General features: G+C 46.8%; 1 protein-coding gene across 1 annotated transcript in view; it reads right to left on the bottom strand.

The window, feature by feature from the left end:
• The window catches only part of RCL1 (RNA terminal phosphate cyclase like 1), a 59,852-nt gene extending 55,954 nt beyond the window's left edge, over positions 1-3,898 (bottom strand). Inside the window, 3 exon segments of the mRNA XM_032307693.1 lie at positions 2,158-2,254; positions 2,957-2,988; positions 2,991-3,898. Of these exon segments, the coding sequence (XP_032163584.1) occupies positions 2,158-2,254; positions 2,957-2,988; positions 2,991-3,042 (181 nt within the window). The 5' untranslated portion in view covers positions 3,043-3,898.
• Between the last annotated feature and the right edge of the window lie 17,841 nt (positions 3,899-21,739).

Genomic DNA, 21,739 nt, shown 5'->3' with positions numbered 1-21,739 from the left:
CGGGGGGCAGGAGGGCACTCCTGAGTTTCCTGTTCCTCCTCTGAACCCAGGCCATACTCAACCGGTGTTCTGGTTGGAGTTCACCGCCTCCTCCCTCTTCTTTCTGAAGGCCATCAGTGGCCTTCATGTTGTTAGCATCACCCACCCCTGGCAACAACCAAGGAGATTTTAGCCCGTCCCCCCAAATCGGAGAACATCACGTTCTACAAGAAAGTGTTATCAAGATGGGGCTTTTCCAAAATGTGACATCTGGGGGGACAGGGGTGGGACAGTAACCTTGAGCTGCTGCCTGTTAGCCAATAACCTTGGGACTCATCCAGAAACAGCCCAGCAGACTCTGCAGCTGGTCCACAGGGCCAGAAGCCAGGAGGGTGCCTCAGTGCCACCAGCTGCACAGGCTTAGCCAAGTTATTAAAATGTTGATTTTAGAAAAAGTAACACATTTTAAAGCCCGTAGGGGAAAAAAAAGTGACACCACCAAATGTTGGCAAGGGTGTAGAGAACCTGAATCACTTACACATTGCTGGTGGGAATATAAAATGGTAAGGCCACACTGGAGAACGCTTCGGCAGTTTCCTAAGTATTCAAACTCCATACAGCCCAGCCCTATACTCCTGGGCATTTATCCCAAGGAAAGACTTATGTTCACATAAAAACCTGTACACAGATGTTCACAGCAGCTTTATTCATAATGGCAAAAAAAAAAAAAAAAAGGAAACAATCCAGATGTTTTTCAACAGGTGAATGGCTAAAAAAAACTGTAATACTTTCATACCATAGGATACTGTTCAGCAATATAAAGGAAAAAACCTGAGAAAAACTGAGATCTTCAGAAGATCATGCTGAATGAAAAACGTCCACTGCAAAAAGTTACTTACTATATGATTCCACTTACATTCTTCGAGTGACAATACTAAAGGAATGGAAGACAGATTAGTGACTGCCAAGGGTTAAGGAGCTGGTGGTGTGAGGAAGACGATGGTGTGGCTGAGAAGGCAAACTGAGGAAGACTCGTGGTAACGGAGGCTCATACCTTCACTCTCATCCCTGTCCGTTTCCTGGCTGTGACATTCTACTACAGTTTTTCCAGATGTTCCATGGGGAGAAGGGGATTGTGTGAAGTGTGTAGACTGGCTTTCTCAGTATTATTTATTACAACTTCATGTGAATCCACAACTATCTCAAAATTAAAAGCTTACTTTAAAAAAAAAAAAAAAAAAGATGGTACACGGTTCCATCTGGAATAGTATTTTACAGTTTCCAAGCAACAGCAGATCTGAAGGCAGACAATTAGGATTCCTGGCATCTGTCTTTCAAAGAGGAGTATCTCATTTTGGGTACCCAATAATCAACATATGATAGCAAACTAACAGTCAACAGAGGCACAAGAGGGCAGGTTCCCAATCCATGAGACAATATTCATTCAACTATCCTTGATAGAGTCATCAGGCTTCCCCAACTCTAGTACTGATCAGTAAGTCTGAGTCTCAGGCCAGATTACAGGTGCATCCATGCAGTATAGTAAGGAATGTATTTGGCCCTTGTCCCCAATTTCTGGCACAGAGCTCCTAAAATCCTTGAAAGTTCCAAAATAATAGGAGGGTCTCCTAAAATTTATTCCTAAGAAGCTCCTTCCGATTACACTTGAATTTATACTGATGAGGTGACATCAGATGGGGTCCCTACACAATGTCAGGATGGGGCTGGTCACGAGAAACATCGAGTCATTAGCAGGCTGGAACTTGAAGCCCTACCTGCTGACCTTAAGGGAAGGAGGCTGCCTGGAGATTAAATCCTATTAAAACTCTTGCACAAGGAGAGAACTTCCAGGCCGGTGAATAAACACACGTGCGGGAAGGGTGGTGCACACCCTGGTTCCAGAGGGCAGAAGCTTCTCCTTCAGGACCCTGCAGGACCTGGCCCTATATACCTCTGAGAGTGTTCAACTGTACCCTCTGTAATATCCTTTACAATAAGCTGGTGAATACAGGTGTTTCCCTGAGCTTTGTGAGTCATTCTAGCAAATTATCAGACCCGAGGAGGAGATGGTGGGAACCCCTGATTTATATAACCAGTGGGTCAGAAGTACAAGAGGCCTGAACTTGCAACTGGGACTTGTCCGAAGCGGGCAGCAGTCTTGTGGGACTGAGCCCATACCCAGTGGGATCTGCAGCCTCTCCATGTAGACAGCGTCAGAATGGAGTTCAGTCTGTAGTACACCCGGCCGGATCTCGCTGAGAAATGAAGAACTGCTCTGAGGGGGAAAAATCCCACACATCTGGGGTCAGAGGTATTGAGAGTAGAGGAGAAAGTTTTCCTTACAATTCTCCCTCTAGAGGGACGCCTGGGTGGCTCAGTGGGTTAAGCCGCTGCCTTCGGCTCGGGTCGTGATTCCAGGGTCCTGGGATCGAGTCCCACATCGGACTCTCTGCTCAACAGGGGGCCTGCTTCCCTTCCTCTCTCTCTGCCTGCCTCTCTGCCTACTTGTGATTTCTCTCTGTCAAATAAATAAATAAAATCTTTAGAAAAAAAAAAAAAAAAATTCTCCCTCTAGAAGATGCAATTTATGAACAGCTAGATTTAGCCCCAAAACAGCACATCAGTTCACCAAAAGATATTTTCCTTTCAAAGGACCTCTACGTAGCATTTCCGCCACACATTTTAAGGAATTCTTTCGATTAAAACTCCACTTACCCCATCCTTTTCAGAATCTCATCCGCTGAAGCCATGTGTGGCACTCCCGTGGGCCCACATAACCCCTCTCTCCAATTTCACAGGGGAAGACAGTGAGGCTTGGTCACCAGATTGGCTCAGGGACGGGCAAGAGCGTTCCAACCGCTGAACCAGTGCTCCTGCCCAAGTCCATCTCTCCCTAGTCCCACTTTAAACAATTACCCTCATGGAATTCTTCCCATGTGGACCTCACCTTACCCATAAACTGTGAACTCAAACTAACCCTGCAAGACACAGTCCGCAGGAAATCCAGAGACGGGGCGCTGCAGACAGCTGCTTTCCTGTATGACGAGGAACAGCCAAGTCCATTGCGCAGTTAAATGGGAGAACAAGCCCTCCGGGCGGGAGCGGCCTGCAGCCTCCTCCCAGCTCCGCCACTCCACGGACTTCAACTCCCCCAACTACCTCACCTAACTACGCCTTGGCTTCCTACCTGCAGGAACACAGAAGCAAAACAAAATATTTCCTTCCTCCTCACGAACAGCAAGAGTAGAATGAAACATAATTGTTTGTGTTTCTCAGAATGGAGCAGAAACTACACATGTGGTTGTGTAATTAGTAAAAACCATTCTAGGATCATCTTTCTTACGGGTTCAAAATCTTCTCATTGCATACAATTGCTCTGCACTGGAAGGAGGCAGTTTTACTTAAGAGATCAGCTTGTTTGCCTGAAGCCACAGAGTCTGACTTGTGTCTCATCCCCTTCTGAATCCCTGTGCAGCTTTCTTGGTCCATACACTATTCCCAACCACTAGAGACATGGGGAAAGAAAAGAAAACGCATAATAATGAAGTCTCATATGCCAGGGGTTTCAACATCCATACTGGTGACGTTCCGGGCAGTAGTGTCTGTGCGAGGGAGTTGTCTGGTGCACTACAGGATGTTTAATGGTAACCCTGGGCTCTACCCACAAGATGCCAGGAGCAGCCTTCCAGTTGTAACAACCAAAAATATCTCCCAGAACTGCCAAATGTCCCTGTGGGGAGCAGAACTGCCCTGGTTGGAAACCACTACATTATACATAATACACACAAATATTTGGAAGACATCACCCAAAAGGAAAACTTTAGACTGAAAAGAGAGGACAAAAAGAAGGCATAATTCTCTTTAAATATGTGAGGTTTCCATATAAAAGCAGGAACTGGGGTGGCTGTGTGGCTGGCTCAGTGAGTTAAGCATCTGCCTTTAGCTCAGGTCATAATCCCTGAGTCCTGGGATCGCATCCTGCTTCAGGCTCCTTGTTTAGCGGGGAGCCTGCTTCTCCCTCTGCCTGTGCTCTCTCTCTCTGAGAAATAAATAAAATCTTAAAAAAAAAAAAAAAAGTTAAAATAATAATAAAACCAGTTAATAACATTATTTTTAAAAGATTTATTTATTTTTTATATGAGAGAGACAGTGCACCAGGAGGACAGGGGAGGGAGAAAACCCCTGCTGAGCGCAGAGCCTGCCGAGGACTCAGTCTCAGAACCCTGAGATCATGACCAGAGCTGAAATCAAGAGCGGAACATTTAACCAAATAGTTCACCCAGGCACTCCAAAATCAGCTAACCTTTGTATTTCCTGCAAGCCCGCCAGTGTTCTGTGTACTTTAAGTATTATTTCATTTAATCTTTACAATAACCCAGTGAAGTTGGTAATGTTGTCCTCACTTTATAAACAAACAAACAAACAAACAAAAACACAAAAAACTGAAGCTCAGAAATGTTAAAGAATTTGCCCAAGGTCCAAGAGCTAATAGCAAAAGCAGAACCAAGACTCAAACCAAGGTCTAACTCTGAGACCAAGCTCGGAACCACCAAGCTACTACAACCACAACAAATTAAGGATTTTACCTCAACATAATAAATAAAGAACTCTTTGACTCACAAGCTGTTCCTTTCAGCAACAGTCCATCATGGTATCTGTCCAGACCACAAGCAGACCCAGAAAGTCTTCCTTCCTAACCCCCGGGAAGCCTCTGCCCAAAGTCCCTGGAGTCCCTCTGCCACATTCAGCTCTTCCTACTCGACGTTACTCAGGCTACTCTCTCAAGCACTTCCTACTCAGAAAGCTCCTCCAGAAGTGGGGCAACCCGCTTCTCATGTTTACAGTCCCACAAAGGCTTGCACAAACTGGGGCTCAGTAACCTTTTCTGAACAACTGCCCCTGAGGCAAAAGGCCTCCACACTCCCCACTCTCCAGATCCCACACCAGGAGGAATGATTAAGCAAGCACCTTGGAGAGATGCAATTTTTATACTCAAGCTGAAGATTTTACTGGATATGCTCCAAGTTTTTTCCAATTCTCAGAATCTGAGTCAGAAAGGGAGAGATGACTGGCAGCACACCCCCCCACCGGCTACATCTTCAAACAAACTACCGAGGACTCACTTGACTATGACCACATACCATGTAGCAGGGGCCACATGGATTTATACACATAAACATGTATGTGTGTTTATGTATATGTGGACATACACATACATACATGTATGTATAACTATGAATGCATATATATGCATACAAATATGTTTGCTCTTGAAGAAATTTTTTTTTAAGATTTTATTTGTCAGAGAGAGACAGAGAGAGCACACAAGCAGGGGGAGGAGCAGCAGGCAGAGGGAGAAGCAGGTTTCCTGCTGAGCAGGGAGCCTACTGCAGGACTCGATCCCAGGACCCTGGGATCATGACCCAAGCCAAACGGAAAGAGACACTTAACCATCTGAGCCATCCAGGCCAGCCCTCTTGAAGAAATTAAGTGAACACCTACAAGATTTCTAAGGACTTAAAACCAGCACAAGAAGATCTAAATCAGGAACCTCTTTTTTTTCCCCTTGAAGTATTAATTTTTTTCCCCTTGATGTAATGCTTCACGTAGTGCTCCCCATAAAATATCAACACAATCTGCCAACGAGCACAACCTCCCCCAAGCAGTGGAGCCTGGCGTCCTTTCAGGAAGTGCCAAGCGGCCAAGCCCTCTTGGAAGAAATGAGAGTTTGTGTGTGTGGCAGTGAAGAGATGTTCACACAAAGTGGATGGCGGGGGTGGGGGAGGGGTGGTGGTGAAGCCTCCCTCAGAACACTAAATATTGGTCTGGAGATCACCTTCAAAAGACAACCACTAAATTGTATCTTACAAGCACTAGATTTCCCACAGAAATCCCAGGTTTCCAGGCCAAAGTACTTATATTGCTTTAAAACAAACAAACAAAAAAACCTATGCCCTGGGGCACCTGGGTGGCTCAGTGGGTTAATGCCTCCACCTTCTGCTCAGGTCATGATCCCAGGGTCCTGGGATCGAGTCCCGGGAGCCTGCTTCCCCCTCTCTCTCTCTGCCTGCCTCTCTGCCTGCTTGTGATCTCGGTCTGTCACATAAATCAATCAATCAATCAATCAATCTTTAAAAAAAACAAAACCAAAAACCAAAAACCTATGCCCACCGTTCCCAGAGGCAGAAGCCTGTCTTAACCATATCTGTGAATGGCAAATTCTCTACAGTAAACTGGAGGTGAAGGGGAGAGCTGGAGGAGAATGCCACAGAGCAGAGCGACCAAGCAGCTGCTCTGCCCAGGCCAGTTCGGAATAAGGACAATGTGGAGAGCACCGGCAGGCCGTGCGAGGCGTCCCTGCTTCCTTTCCTCGGTGTTTCTGAGAGGTGGGGAGAAGAATCGCGCACCTGCACAAGCCCTCCCCACGGACACCCGGTATGGAGGGTCTTTCTTTCCTAACGGGCTATCTCCATCAATGACATAGCATTTTCCCTTCGTGGGCCACCAATCACCATTCCAGGGAGGCTGAGCTGCGACCCTCCGGAACACGCATTCAGACAGAGGACGAAATGGGCCGGCCACCGGGCACAGAACTCGCGGCCAAAGTAAACACTTCAGCAGGACCGACAAAGCTTCCAAGACCAACCAGAGACCCTCTTGCAGGTAGGTTTTTCCTTATTTGCTTCGAGTGAAATCTCCCAATCTGGGATAAGCAGACAGAAGCTTCCGAATGCGTGCGTCTTATTTCAGGGGGCGAGTTTAAAACCCGCACCACTGAACTCCATGTGAGTTTAAACAGGGCCGGTTTTCCCATCGATCCGCCTCTGTCGGGCAAAGCTTGGAAAGCTGTGGTTTAACGCTTGTCCCCAAAGGTGACTAACGTCAAGGCAATCAGACCTATGATTTAAAGAAAATAAAATCATCACCAAGCTTCTGTCCTGCGCACATCCCAATTACGGCGAAAAACAAACACAGAATTTTGATTCTTTTTTTTTTTCTTCTTTACTCCACACCCAAGCAGAGGTGTGCAGGCAGCTGAGAAGTCACGGCGACAGAGACCGCCGACGTCCGCGGGGGCAACGGCTTCCGAGACGTGTTTCGGGGCAGGGCACGGAACCAACCGGCGGTACTTTTCTCTCCAATTCCCTCTCCATCTTCTGTCTGCCCAATCGCCACATTCGGGTCCAGCCAAGTGCCTTTACCCTCTGCGAGGCTCGCGGCGCGAGCGAGCGGGAGATGCCCGGGGTGTGTCGCGACCCGTAGCGCTGGAAAGCGTGTAGCTGTTTACTAGCGGGGCCCCGGCGACGCCAGCGCAGCGCGCGGCCGAGCACGCCCCTCGGGCCGACCCCGCCTCCCCCCTCGGTCCCGGGCGCGCTCGGGCGTGGGGGCGGCGCAGCGCTCGGCCTCCGGGACGCGCCGGCGGGACGCGCAGGCTCCCCGCGCTCCGCCCCCAGGGCATCGGCGCCGCACTCCCGCGGCCCCCGCGCCCGCCCCGCGCACTGCCCGCCCCGCGTTACCTCGGAGGCCTGGGTTGTCGTCTCTGGCCCGAATCTTCCGGATTTTGACGGGGCGCCCGCTCAGGGTGGACAGGACCAGGCGCTGGCGCAAGAAGTTGCAGCCCGCGTAGCTGAGGCAGTGCGTCTGAGTCGCCATGTGCGCGCCCTCCGCAAAAGCGCGGGCGGCCGGGGCGTGGCGACTTCGGACGGGCGCGGGGGTCGCGACCCCGGCGGCGGCGGCGGCGACAGCGGCGGGGGTGACCCGGGCTCCTCACCGTAGCCCCGCAGCCCCCGGCGCGTCCACGTGGTTTGGAACAGGAAGACGGAGAGACGAGACACCGGGTCAGAGGGGAGAGGGGCGGAGTCGGTAGCCGTCTCCCCGCCTCCCCACCCGACCGGGGACGGCTCCCGCGCCGGGTCTCGCCGCTATTGGTCCGCGCAGGATCAGGGCGGTGCCCGTGAGACGTCGTCATTGGCTCGCGCTGGAGCTGGGCGGTGCCCGGGCCGCGCTACCATTGGCCCGCGCTGGAGTGGGGCGGTGCTTGGGCCCCGGCAACAGCGCGCGGCGGGAGGGAGCGCGTGCGGGCGGCCGCTCGTTAGCCCAGCGCGGGAGCTCCGCTTCCCGGGTAGTCTCCGTGCGTTCTCTCCACGCGCGGGGCCCGGGGGGACGACGGGCTGGGGTTGGTGCTCACTACAGGCGCGGTACTTAGCCTCAGTACTTACGGCAAACCCTGGATGTACCTAGTATTATCTCCCCGCCTTTTTCCTGCTGGAGGAGATGGGATTAGCGCGTTACCCTGCTGCGGTCTCTGTGCTGAGCGCGCAGCCGGCGCGGTCCCCTCGCTCCCAGCTGCAACCCGCGAGGTGCACCCATTCCCGCCTTACACGGGAGGAAAGACGGGAGGAATATTGCACAGGCGGCGTGGCCCTATGCATGGGGACCGGAGTCTTGCGATACCAGGCCATTGCTTACTTTATTAGGAGATACCAAGATGTGCCCCTTTCACAGCCGTCCCTTTACGTGCACAGCGCTTCCGCCAAATCGGTTTCTCCCATCCCGCAGGCCTCAAAACGGATAGTTGTAATAACAACACGCACACACACTCACACACACACACACAGAGAGTCTGCATTTGCCTCTTTGCTGTCTTTTAATCCTGCATACCAGAATCTTACCAAAGATTGGATTATATCACTCCTCTGCTCAAAACCTTCAGAGAGGGGCACCTGGGTGGCTCAGGCCATAAGCATCTGCCTCCTTCTCAGGTCATGATCCCAGAGTCCGGGATCGAGACCCACATCAGGCTTCCTGCTCAGCGGGAAGCCTCCTTCTCCCTCTCCCAGTTCCCCTGCTGTGTTCCTTCTCCCTGTCTTTCCCTGTGTGTCAAATAAATAATAAAATCTTAAAAAAAAAAAAGCTTCAGAGATGCACTGACATGTATCAAATGACTGCAAACTTATGAATCCAATACCGTTACAACCTGGGTTTGCAACCGTTCTTGGATAATGTCACCAGATCGTGAGTTCCAGAACATTTGCAGGGTAAGGGGCAGTGATCTGCAAGGGTTGGATATTGAGTAAGATAAGCCAAGGTGTGTGGGGCACCTGGGTGGCTCAACTGGTTGAGTGTCTGCCTTCAGCTCAGGTCATGATCCCAGGGTACTGGGATCCAGTCCCACATGGTGCTCCTTGCTCTGCAGGGAGCCTGCTTCTCCCTCTACCTGCAGCTCCCCCTGCTTGTGCTCTCTCGCTCTCTTTCTCCCTGACAAATAAGCAAATAAAAATCTTTAAAAAAAAAAAAAAAAGACTAGCCAAGGTAGCAAGCCTTGGTAGATGACTCAGTTATAGGGAAACACTGAGGAGGTCTGCACTCCCATAGAGTGACATGTTATTAGCCCTGAAGTCTATTGAGAGTGGTGGGTAATCCACTGATATTATTGCCTTTTCCATTTCTTAAGACTGCCTTTCAGGAAATTGGCAGTGTCTCCTGATGTGAGTATTGAAAGCTCCCGGACCTCGGTGCCTCCATGCATTCCTGCAGTAGCATGTTCCAAAGCAAGAATGGGAACCATCGGGACACCTGGGTGGCTCGGTTGGTTAAGCCTTTGGCTCAGGTCATGATCCCAGGGTCCTAGGATAGAGTGTCCAAACTGGCTCTTTGCTCGGCGGGGAGCCTGCTTCTCTCAAAGCCTCTGCCTGCCTCTCTGCCTGCTTGTGTGTACTCTTTCTCTCTGGCAAATAAATAAAATCTTGAAAAAAGAATAGGAACCATCATGCCAGGAGTGGACTTCTTTGTGTATCATCTCATTTTAATTACTCAGCAACCTATACTCTGTAGCAAACCTCGTGGGTGCCCTGTTCATATCCCTTAAGCTCTTATCATTTTCAATGTAAACCTGTTGATTTTCCTCCAGTAGCACCTGTATCTCTTTGTCTGAGGGTTTTTCCCTCTTGCAGAGACCTCAGCAGATTAGAGGTGCTGAAGAATTAATGTTCCCCAGAGTCTTCAGCCAATGACTGATGGGAGTTGATGTATCAATATCCCAGCTCCTCAGCCCTTGGATGAGATAGCTCTGTGACGTGGATTCCACAGTACTTCCCCAGGTTTCCCTAGAGGTTTTTAGCTCCAGCTGCCCACAGTGGTAACATGCTTGATTAACTTTTACCAGCTTCCTTCCTTCCCTGTGCACATCTCAGCTCCCTTCTGATATTTCCTGCGATTAACTCCCAAATTAACTACTTTCACTCAAATTATTGCCTCAGAGTCTTTTTCTGGGCAACTCCCAAATAAGTCCTGATTTTTAAAATTTGAGGGGCGCCTGGGTGGCTCAGCGGGTTAAGCCTCTGCCTTCAGCTCAGGTCATGATCTTGGGGTCCTGGGATGAAGCTCCATCTTGGGCTCTCTGCTTGGCAGAGAGTCTGCTTCTCCCCCCACCACCTGCCTTTCTGCCTACTTGTGATCTCTATCAAATAAATAAATAAATAAAATATTTTTTGTTTAAATTGAGAACTGAGGTTCAGAGAAATAAATGACCCGCTTAAAGTGGCATAGCTAATAAATGACAACCAAAATAGAAATTCCATCTGCCTGTCTGTCTCTCTCACTCTACCACTTGTCTCCCTCTCCCTCTCTCTTAAGTCCTATATCTTTGGAACCCTGAATCTCCAATTAAAAGCCTGGCTGTTTTGAAGCTGCGAGGCCAGAGAGACCCACACAGAGAGTGGATTATTCTAGCTGACAGCTAGCATCAATCATAGACATGGGGGTGATGGAGCCTTCAGGTGATTGCAGTCCCCAGCCAGCCTCTGAAGCCACTCTGGCTAACACCATTTAGAGCACAGATAAATGGTCCTCAGAGCCCCCCAGACTGCATGTTCCTGAGTTAAATAAATGTTTGTTACTGTTTTAAGCTGTGGGTTTGGGGGTAGTTTGTTACACACTAACAAATAACTGAAACTAAGTATCCCTGAATTCCCTTCCTTGCATAACTCTAGGTTAGCAAACCAGGAGAAGAAACATCTTGCATGAGATTTGAAAGATGTAAAGTCAAAGCCACATTGTTTGTGTTTGAAAGGTTCCAGGTTTTCTTGCAGAGGGAGTACTTATCTGATGCTGATCTTGCCTAGTGGGCGGGAGCAACAGCTGGGCCCATAGCTGTTCCTGCTCTCACCTGATCCTGCTTTAGCAACTCCCAACCACTGAGCCAAAGTACATTTACCTCCATGATGAAGGACACCATCTTCTGCTGGTCGCTCACATCTTTGAGGTTGGAGACTCGCAGGCAGTGAGAGCTGAGGCGAGTTCCAGCACATCCTACTGACTTTGGGTTTTATCAACAGGCACAAAGACAACAGCCTCACAGACTGTGAAACCAGCCCCCACAACTGTAGAAGATCAAATCTCTATAGTAAATCTCTAGTGAGTGGTTCTGCTTTTCTGGTTGAACCCTGACTGGTACAACAAGCCATTATTGAAAGCCTACTGAGAGGAAGGTTCCCTGCTAAAGGCTTTACATACATAACCTTATTTGAGCCTCCCACCAACTCACTCAAAAGTTGGATTATACGTATATAGGAGTTTATGATACAATTCTCTCTACCTACATTTATACTGGAAATTGTCCATTACAAACGTTTTAATTTGTTCATAGATTTTTCTCTCACACTAAACAGTAAATGACATATATCTTGCCTTGTAACTGCTTCCGCAAATAAAGATAAGAATAAAATAACATAAAGATAAAAGTGTGCTTGGCTCAGCAATGGGACATTGGATTTAGAGACTGGAGTAGAAATGGATTTTTCCCAATCCATAAAGTTGCTCAACACCACATTTCACCCACTCTGCTATCTCATCATCTCCTTTATTCGAACCATAATAGACCTACAGGCTTTTTCTCACCTCAGCCTGGAACGAATGGTTACACTACTCCAGTTTTAGGATTAAATTCTGTGTTCAGTGCCCTGCCTCTGGGCCCCCACAATAACCATTCACAACTACATTTTTGCATACATATCCTTTCATAACCTGTTTATGTGTAATCTCTCTAAAAGCACTTAGTGACCCAGAGAGTGCAGAAACCACATTCTATCATTTAGAGCTATAAATGCAGCACCTGGATGGCTCAGTCACTTGGGGGTCCAACTCTTGATTTCGGCTCCAGTGCTGATGTCAGGGTGGTGAGATCAGGTCCTACATCCAGCTCCACACTCAGCGGAGAGTCTGCTGGAGAATCTCTCCCTCTCCCTCCACTCAGGAGTACAATAATGTGACTAGAATACATTACTTAATCAATTAATTGAAAGATACATGGATAGCCTAAATCAATAAATTCAAAACTGTCTAAACCAGTGGTTCTCAAACCTTAGCATGCAACAGAACTCCCTGGAGGGCTTGTTAAAACATAGATTGCTAAGGTGAAAAATGGAGAGCTTTTTCTCTAGGCTTAAGAACAAAACAAGGATGTCACTCTCAAAACTTTTATTCAAGACAGTGTACTAGAACTGCTAGCCACAACAATCAGACAAGAAAGAGAAATAAAAGGCAATTGAATTGGTAAGGAAGAAATGAAACTGTTACTATTTATGGATGACATGACACTATATATAGAAAATCCTAAAGACTCCACCAAAAAACTCTTAGAAATATTAAATTAATTCTCAAGGGTCTCTCTCTAAGTACACTAATAACAAAGCTGTAGAAAAAGAAATCTTAAAACTAGTCCCATTTACAATTACACCCTCCCCCCAAAAAACCTAGGAATAAAATTTACCAAGGAAGTGAAAGACCTGTACTCTGAAAACTATAAGACATTGATAAAAGAAATTAAAGACAGCATAAACAATGGAAAGATATACCCTGCTTGTGGTTTAGAAGAATTAATGTTGTTAAATGTCCATATACCCAAAGCAATCTACAGATTCAATGCAATCTCTATCAAAATACCAACAGCATTTTTCACAGCACTAGAACAAAGAATCCTAAAATTTATATGGAACCACAAAAGACCTCACAGTCAACAACCTTGAGAAAGAACAAAGATGGAGGAATCACAATCCCAGATTTCAAGATACACTACAAAGCTAAAATAATCAAAATAGTATGGTACTGGCACAAAAAGAGACATATAGATCAATGGAACAGAATAGAGAGCTCCAATGTAAACTTATTCTTACATTGTCAATTAATCTACAACAAAGGAAGCAAAAATACAAATATACACACAATGGACTCTTACCCATAAAAGAGAATGAGATCTTGCCATTTGCAATACCGTGGATGGACCTAGAGGATATTATGCTGAATGAAACAAGTCAGACAGAGAAAGACAAATGCTGCATGATTTCACTTACATGGGGAATCTAAAAAGCAAAATAAAGGAAAAACAGAAATAGACTCACGGATACAGAAAACAAATTGGTGGTTGCCAGAGGGGAGGGAGTTTGGAGGGGATGGGGGAAATGGATGAAAGAGAGTAAGAGGTACAGACTACCAGTTACGGAATGAATAAGTCACAGGTATGAAAGGTACAATGTAGGGAATATAATCAATGCTATTATAATCGGGTTGTATAGTGACAGACGGCAACTCCAGTCTGGTAAGTATAGCTTAATGTGTAGACTTGTCAAATCACTGTGGCACACCTAAACTACTGTAATATTGTGTGCCAACTTCAATTAAAACACACACACACACACACACACACACACACACGGGACGCCTGGGTGGCTCAGTGGGTTAAGCAGCTGCCTTCGGCTCAGGTCATGATCCCAGCGTCCTGGGATCGAGTCCCACATCGGGCTCCTTGCTCCGCAGGGAGCCTGCTTCTCCCTCTGACTCTGCCTGCCACTCTGTCTGCCTGTGCTCATTCTCGCTCGCTCTCTCTCTCTGACAAATAAATAAATAAAATCTTTAAAACACACACACACACACATACACACACACACACACACACACACACACACAGATTGTTGGGTCTCACCCTAGAGTTTCTTCAATACGTTTGGAGTAAGACCTAAGAATCGACATTTCTGCCAACTCCTGAGGTCGTGTTTATGCTTCTGCCTTAAGACTCACACTTTGAGAAGCTTAAAAAACAAACAGAAGATTTTTGGGATGTCTTCCAGTGTACCAACATGCACATAATGGGAGCTGCAAAAGAAGAGAAGAAAGGGAAAGGGGCAGAAAGAATATTTGAAAACAATAGTGAGCAAATCTTTCCCCCCAAAAAATTTTTTTAAAGATTTCACTTATCTACCTGACAGAGATCATAAGTAGGCAGAGAGGCAGGCAGAGAGAGATGGAGAAGCAGGCTCCCCGCTGAGCAGAGAGCCCAATGCCCGGGCTTAATCCCAGAATCCTGGGATCATGAACCTGAGCCGAAGGCAGAGGCTTTAACCCACTGAGCCACCCAGGCACCCCAAATCTTTCCAAATTTAATGAAATACATGAATTTCCAAGTTGTTAAAGTCAGTACACAGAAGTTGAGTCTATGGAGAAGAACCCATCCTGGCTGATACCTTGATGACAAGCTGGTGTGACCCTGAAACATAGAACCCAGCTAAGCCGTGCCTGGACTCCCGCCCCACAGAAACAGTGAGATAATAACTATGTGTTCAAGGCACTCTGTGTGTGGTTACTTGTTACCCAGCTACAGAAAATTAATACGCTGGGTTTCAAACCCAAGTCAGTCTGGCTCCCGCAGTCTGTGCTTCTTATCCCTTTCTTGATTAAACATACTGTGAAAGATGCTAACTGGAGAGTCGGGAGAGATTACAGACTTATGGAGCTCCAGGAAGCTCACAGGTCATTAGTCTAGCCCCCCTATGACAAGCAGATCCCCGCTCTGTCGAGGGAACATCTAAGAAGGTTGGGATACTGAGCTAGAAGACAATGGCCTAAGTCTCACTAACACTGAGATGATGACCAGGGATAACTGCCAAGTAGTACTTTTAAAGATTTTTTATCATTCTTGGAGACCCATTCACTGTGATATTTAATCTCTGTTTTCCTATAATTGTTAGCAGGAAAAACACTGATAAAATTTGAAAACATCTGTGTGCTTGTTTCAGAGTCTCTGGGAGGGGGCGGGGTGAGGAACTTGAGTTTTGGCTTACAGACATCCTGAAACCATGTTCACTGAGTGTGAAAGTGACAGAGAAGCGGGTGATCGGCAGGTGATAAACGCTTGGAACAGAACTTTCAAGGCACCAGTTGCCAATCTTGAAGCCATATCATAATTATGAAACGTTATGATTTATAATTATGAAGCTTCAGATGTGAATTGAAGCCCAATACATAAAGTAACACTGTTGCATAAACAATACAGCCCTGATTTTCTAGGATTGTTGCAAGTTGTCATATTTCATTCACTATCGTATTTTATTCACCCTCTCTGCAAATCACACTCATCACTCATCATCAAATCACGTGTCCCAATATTTGATTCAGAACCACCAGCACTACAACTTTTTCACTGTTAGAAGAATACTTAACCACAAAAAGGAATTCATTGGATCCATGAGACGTCAAAGGGTACCCAAATGTCCACTGATGGCTGAATGGATAATCTACAAAATAGACTATATCCATACAGTGAAGTATTCGTTGGCAACAAAAAGGAATGACGCTCTTTACATGGTATAATATGGATGAGGCTTGAAAACATTATGCTACGTGGAGGAAGCCATCTAGCCAAAAACAAAACAAAACAAAACAAAAAACAAGAAAAAAAAAACTACCTATTATATGGTTCCATATATATGGAGCGTCTCAAACAGGCACATCTGTAGAGACCACGTAGACTGGGTAGAGACAAGGATGGTCACTGCAGGTGCGTGGAGGAAGGGGATAACGGGACGATGCGCACTACCAAGGGCACTTGACGTAATGAACTCTGGGTGTTCCCTGCAGCTGATGAATCCCTGAACTCTACCTCTGACACCAATAATACACTCTATGTTAATTCATTGAATAAAAAAAGAAAAAAATGATAGTCACTGGAAAGTCCAGACTCACGTTCCACCAGCTTAGCGAACCGGGCGCAAAGAAGCCACCTCTTTCCACACCAGCAGGACTGGAGTGGGGCTCTCGCTACATCACGGACCCGTCTCTGAACTAGTCACAGGAGTCTGGGGGAATATACGCTCTGATTGGCCAAACCCAGAACACAGGCTCACTCCCTTTGTAGCGAATGTCTTGCCAGTGCCTCTCACACTACAGGAACAGAGCGCAAGGATAACAGATGCTAGACGGGCAAAAACAGTGCGCGATCACCTCACCGCACCTACCAGAGTCTCAACCTGAAATCTCTTCATGAATTAGTGGAGTTAAAACTCCGTTAAGATGTGGAAATCTTTCCAAGTCAGTTCAATTCCATGAATATTTTTCTTTTTTTTTCAAGTATTTTTTAAGGATTTTATTTATTTATTAGAGAGAGAGTGTGTACTAGCAGGGGTAGCCACAGGCAGAGCGAGAAGCAGGGACATCACTGAGCAAGGAGCCCGATGTGGGACTCCATCTGAGGACCCTGGGATCATGACCCGAGATGAAGGCGGATGCCCAACTGACTGAGCCACCCAGGAGTCCCTGACCACTTTCCTAACACCAACCAGCATGCTGGGGTGCCTATGCCGCGAAAGGTACGAGATACAGGCGAGAGACTAAGCATGCGGAGACAGGTGAGACACAGACCCTCTTCTCACACTCACAGCCCGATACAGGGGTCCTTCAGCTTTATAGTACAAAACAATTTCACCTTGGAGATCCTATTAAAGATGCATATTTCTGGGCCACAGTCTGAGATTTTCTGGTTTAGTAAGAGAGGGATTGGCTCTGGAAATGTCTTTAAATACACGCCTCAGGTGATTATGCTGCACGGGGTCTAGGAGCTACTCTTCATGAGATTCTCTGATACGAGGGAGAAAAAAGACATGCAAAAAGGAAGGGACAGCACATCAGAGAGTTGCCTCAGGACTAGGGTGAGTGCCTGAAAGATGGAGGAAGCAGTGTCCTTGTTTAGCTCATACCATGCATTTTGCACAAGTTAGGGTTTCCTATAAAGGAAACTACGGGATTGCCTCCAGCCTACTGTGAATGTTTCTGATTATGATGAGCCTGTGGATATTTGGAAGATGAGAAGCTAAGAGTTGGCTTTTGTTCACTGGCTTGTAACAACCCTGTATCTTTGCTCTCCTTTAATTCCAGTGAGAATTCTCAGGGATAGTGCAAACGAATTTCCCCTTCAGAATCTACCCTACCCCAGGCATCTGGACGGCTCACTCAGTTGAGAGACTGGTTCTTGGTTTCGGCTCAGGTCATTATCTCAGGGTTGTGAGATAGAGCCCCGTGGTGGGCCCTGTGCTTGGGACTCTCTCTTCCTCTGCCCTCCCCCCTGTCGACGTGCGCACACATGCACACGCATCCTCCCCTCCCCCCTGTCGGCGTGCGCACACATGCACACGCATCCTCCCCTCCCCCCTGTCAACGTGCGCACACATGCACACGCATCCTCCCCTCCCCCCTGTCGGCGTGCGCACACATGCACACGCATCCTCCCCTCCCCCCTGTCGGCGTGCGCACACATGCACATGCATCCTCCCTTTCTCGCTCTCAAATAAATAAATAAATAAACCTTAAAAAAAAAAAAAGCTCACCTTACCTTTTAGTACTTCCTTAACCGAAAATCTTCATCTTTGTTTCTTTCAAATTGTTTCAATGTATCCCTTCACCTTTAAAAACAATTTACTGTTAAATACTATCGGGGTTCCATTTAGATTCACTCTTTTAGTAATAAGTAAGGAGATACCTTAGCCTGGTTAGGTGTGGGTACAATCTCTCAGTGTACCTGTAGTCTTCTTTATACCAGCATAGGTTTACTAAGACTAGAGTTTCTATCAGTTTAGGAAGTCACAGGCCAATAAAATTAAAAAAAAAAAAAAACTAAAGCCGCCAGTTGTGATGGTTTAGAATGTGTCCACCCGTTCTTCGTAACTCCCTTCAATGGGTGCATCCTAATTTTCCTTCCCTTGAGTGTGGGCTGGGCTTAGTGACTCACTTCTAATGAATTAAATATGGCAGAAGTGACAGTAAGACTTCTAAGACTTAGTCACAAGAGGCGCTGCAGGCCCCAGCCTGGTCTTCCTCTCGGATCGCCTGCTGTGAGAGGCACTGGCTGCCACACGGCGAAGACACTCAGCAGCACTACAGAGAGGCCACGTAACAAGGGGTGGAGGACCCGGGAAACAGCCACGCGAGCAGGCCATCTCACAAGAGGAGCGTCCAGGCTTAGTCAAGCCCCAGGTGACCGCCGCTCCAGCCGCTATCTTCGCGGCAATCTTGTGGACGAGGCTGAGCCGGAACCCTCGGATTCCTGATACTCAGAAACTGTATGAGAGAATACCAGCTGAACCTGCACAGTTTGGGAACAATTTGTTGTTCGGCATTTGATGACTAACACACCGATACCCTTTTATTTTAAAGTAAAGGACACTTCTCTAAACTATCATTTGTTATCATCGTTTTACTTTTAAGATTTTATTTGTTCAGGGCACCTGGGTGGCTCAGTGGGGTAAGCCTCTGCCTTTGGCTCAGGTTATGATCTCAGGGTCCTGGGATCGAGCCCTGCATCAGGCTCTCTGCTCAGTGGGGAGCCTGCTTCCCTGCCCCCCCCCCCCACCTCTCTGCCTGCTTGTGATCTCTCTCTGTGTGAAATAAATACATAAAATCTTCTTTAAAAAGATTTTATGTATTCATTTGAGGGAGAAAGAGGGAGGGCATGAGCAGGGGGAAGAGAGAGAGATTAGAGGGAGAGAGAGAATCAGACTCCCCATTGAGTAGGGAGGCGACTGGGGGCTCGATCCCAGGACCCTGGGATCATGACCTGAGCTGAAGGCAGATGCTTAACCAGCTGAGCTACCCAGGCACCCTTCACCATCATTTTATATAATAAATGATTAAAATCCTTTAACTTGTTATCACACACAACTTTAACATATCAGAGAGTAAAACTTCATATACTTATCTACCCAGTTCAACAAATATTAACTCATGGCCAATCTTATTTTATTTTATTTTTTAAGGTTTTATTTTATTTTATTTATTTGACAGAGAAAGAGATCACAAGCAGGCAGAGAGGCAGGCAGAGAGAGGGGGAGAAGCAGACTTTCCGCTGAGCGGAGAGCCCGATGTGGGGCTCAATCCCAGGACCCTGAGATCACGACCCAAGCTGAAGGCAGAGGCTTAACCCACTGAGCCACCCAGGCGCCCCCAATCTTATTTTATGCAGACCCCCATCCATCGACCTATATTCATTGTAAATTATTTTGAAGGAAACCCAGACATTAAAAACATTTCATCTGTAAATATTTCGATATCTATTTGTAAAAGATAAGTACCCTTTTATTTGCTAAAGAAATGACTTCAATCATCTTACAGAGGTTCTCACGATCTGATTTTGTTAACTGCATCCCTGCAATGTCACTTGACCTGTTCCCCTGTCACTATATACATAACTATATGTGATTTGATTATTTGATCTAAAGTGAGATTTCTCAAGTCCAGCACTATTGACATTTGGGGCCAAATCTTCATGGTGGGGAACTGTTCTACGCCGTGTTGGAAGTTGAGCAGTGACCCTAGCCTCTAACCATTAGATGCTAGTAGCATTCTCTCTCCCCCTTGGGACAATCAAAAATATCTCCAGACAATGCCAAATACTGCTTGCGAGGCAGAAGTGCCCAAAGTCACGCGCTGGCTTTGCAGAAGGTCTATTTTATTTATTTTTTTTAATTTTATTTTTTTTAAAGATTTTATTTATTTATTTGACAGACAGAGATCACAAGTAGGCAGAGAGAGAGAAGGGGAAGCAGGCTCCCTTCTGAGCAGAGAGCCCAATGCAGGGCTCGATCCCAGGACCCTGGGATGACGACCTGAGCCAAAGGCAGAGGCTTTAACCCACTGAGCCACCCAGGCGCCCCCAGAAGTCTATTTTATGGTAGGCTATGCACTTCTGTCACTAGGTGTACATGTCTAGAGGTCTGTTCTTTTTGTGTGCTGACTGCTGCTGACAATTATTGCCTACCTCCGTTATTTCATTAGGGGATGCAAAACAGTAATATTTTAATCCGAAGATTTCTTATTTCTTAACTGGAATACTTCCAAAAAGAGAAACTCCCTCTCATCAACTACAAGGTGCAGTTCATAGAGAAAAGGTAAGATCTCTTCTTTTATCTCCCAGTTTTCCAAAATAACAAGTTCTGTAACCGTCTCCGTTGGGGATTTGCAGGTATATGAGCAGGTGAATTCAAGCACATTTGATGTGTTTCAATCCATGGCCGTCTGTAGTCTTAAAAATGTTCAGTGCCTTCCCTCTGTCCAGGAAGAGACCGTTCAGCCTGGTTGCTGAGTCTTTTTGCATGACTCAAGGATTCCCTGATAAAGCTCTTGCGGTCTTGGGTCACATGATGTTCCAGGCTCAACCTGTACGTTTCCTGTGCCTAATCTGGAATCAGCCATTTTTCCAAGAAGCTTGATTTCTTTTAGTGGGAAGTGGTAGTGGTAATTAGAGGCCATAACCTGGGCACTCCTTAGCAACTTTGTTTTTATTTCTAGGCTTTCTCAGTAGACAGAGCTGGAAAATACTTCTTTTCCTTTTTGAGAGAAAAATATACTGAGTTCATAGCAGTACCTGCAATTCAAAATCAGGATTTGAGCGAAATGAAATTCACCTTGTTGTTCCTACGTCTGTACCTCTTTGATTCCATAGCAAAAATCTTGCTTTCCAGCACCTCCAACATAATTACTCCATTGTTTTCTCCCACAAGACATAAAAAAATCATCTCAGGACAACAATGCTAACACTACCATTGCGAAGCTCTGCGTCAGAACACTTACCCATCCCTGACTCATGGATTCCTGTTAGTTTCCTCTGCAGAAGTCTGCCTCTTCTTAGACATAACCACGGAGTTAGGCCCGATGAGGGAGCGGAGGGCTATCTAAGCACAGAGCACGAGCCGATACCCTGCAACCTCCCCGATCCCCTACACTCCTGGGTGGAATATGGGTGACATTCCTCCAGGAAGTCCCCAACAGTCTTAACATTAATGCCTTTCTAGAGGGAAAACAACCTGACCTTGGCAACGGCAAGGCCTCCGGGATCCTGTGGGCCTTCTTTAAGACATGAAAATCCTTTTGAAACCTCCCTTTTCCTCACCTCCCCCACCTCCCCAGTATGGGATCAGCCACCCCTCAACAACCCAGGTGCAGCGGCTCTTACAGGTCCTGTCCCTGTCCCCGAGCTTTAATGAAACCACCATTTTGCACCCAAGACAGCTCAAGAATTCTTTCTTGGGGGACGCCGTGGTGGCTCAGTTGGTTAAGCTGCTGCCTTCGGCTCGGGTCATGATCCCAGTGTCCTCGGATCGAGTCCCACATCAGGCTCCTTGCTCGGCAGGGAGTCTGCTCGCTCTCTCTCTGACAAATAAATAAATAAAATCTTAAAAAAAAAAAAGAAAAAGAAAAAGAAATCTTCCTTGGTCATCGGCTCTGGGCCTCACCCCACCAAACCTCACCTATATTCCAAAACCCCATCAGGACCTCACCATCCTCTGGGCCCTGGAACTTGTCCCCTGGCTGGAGTAATGCTGGAACTACTTAAGAGCACAAAGAACAAACTGTTCCCAAGCCCCATGAAGCATTTCAAAAGTTCTATTCACATATGAGTTTCAAAAAATTATAAGCTCGGGGCGCCTGGGTGGCTCAGTGG

The sequence above is a fragment of the Mustela erminea genome, chromosome 12 (genome assembly GCF_009829155.1).
Source record: "Mustela erminea isolate mMusErm1 chromosome 12, mMusErm1.Pri, whole genome shotgun sequence".
NCBI classification, from domain to species: Eukaryota; Metazoa; Chordata; class Mammalia; order Carnivora; family Mustelidae; genus Mustela; species Mustela erminea.
This window is presented reverse-complemented; position numbering and strand designations above follow the sequence as displayed.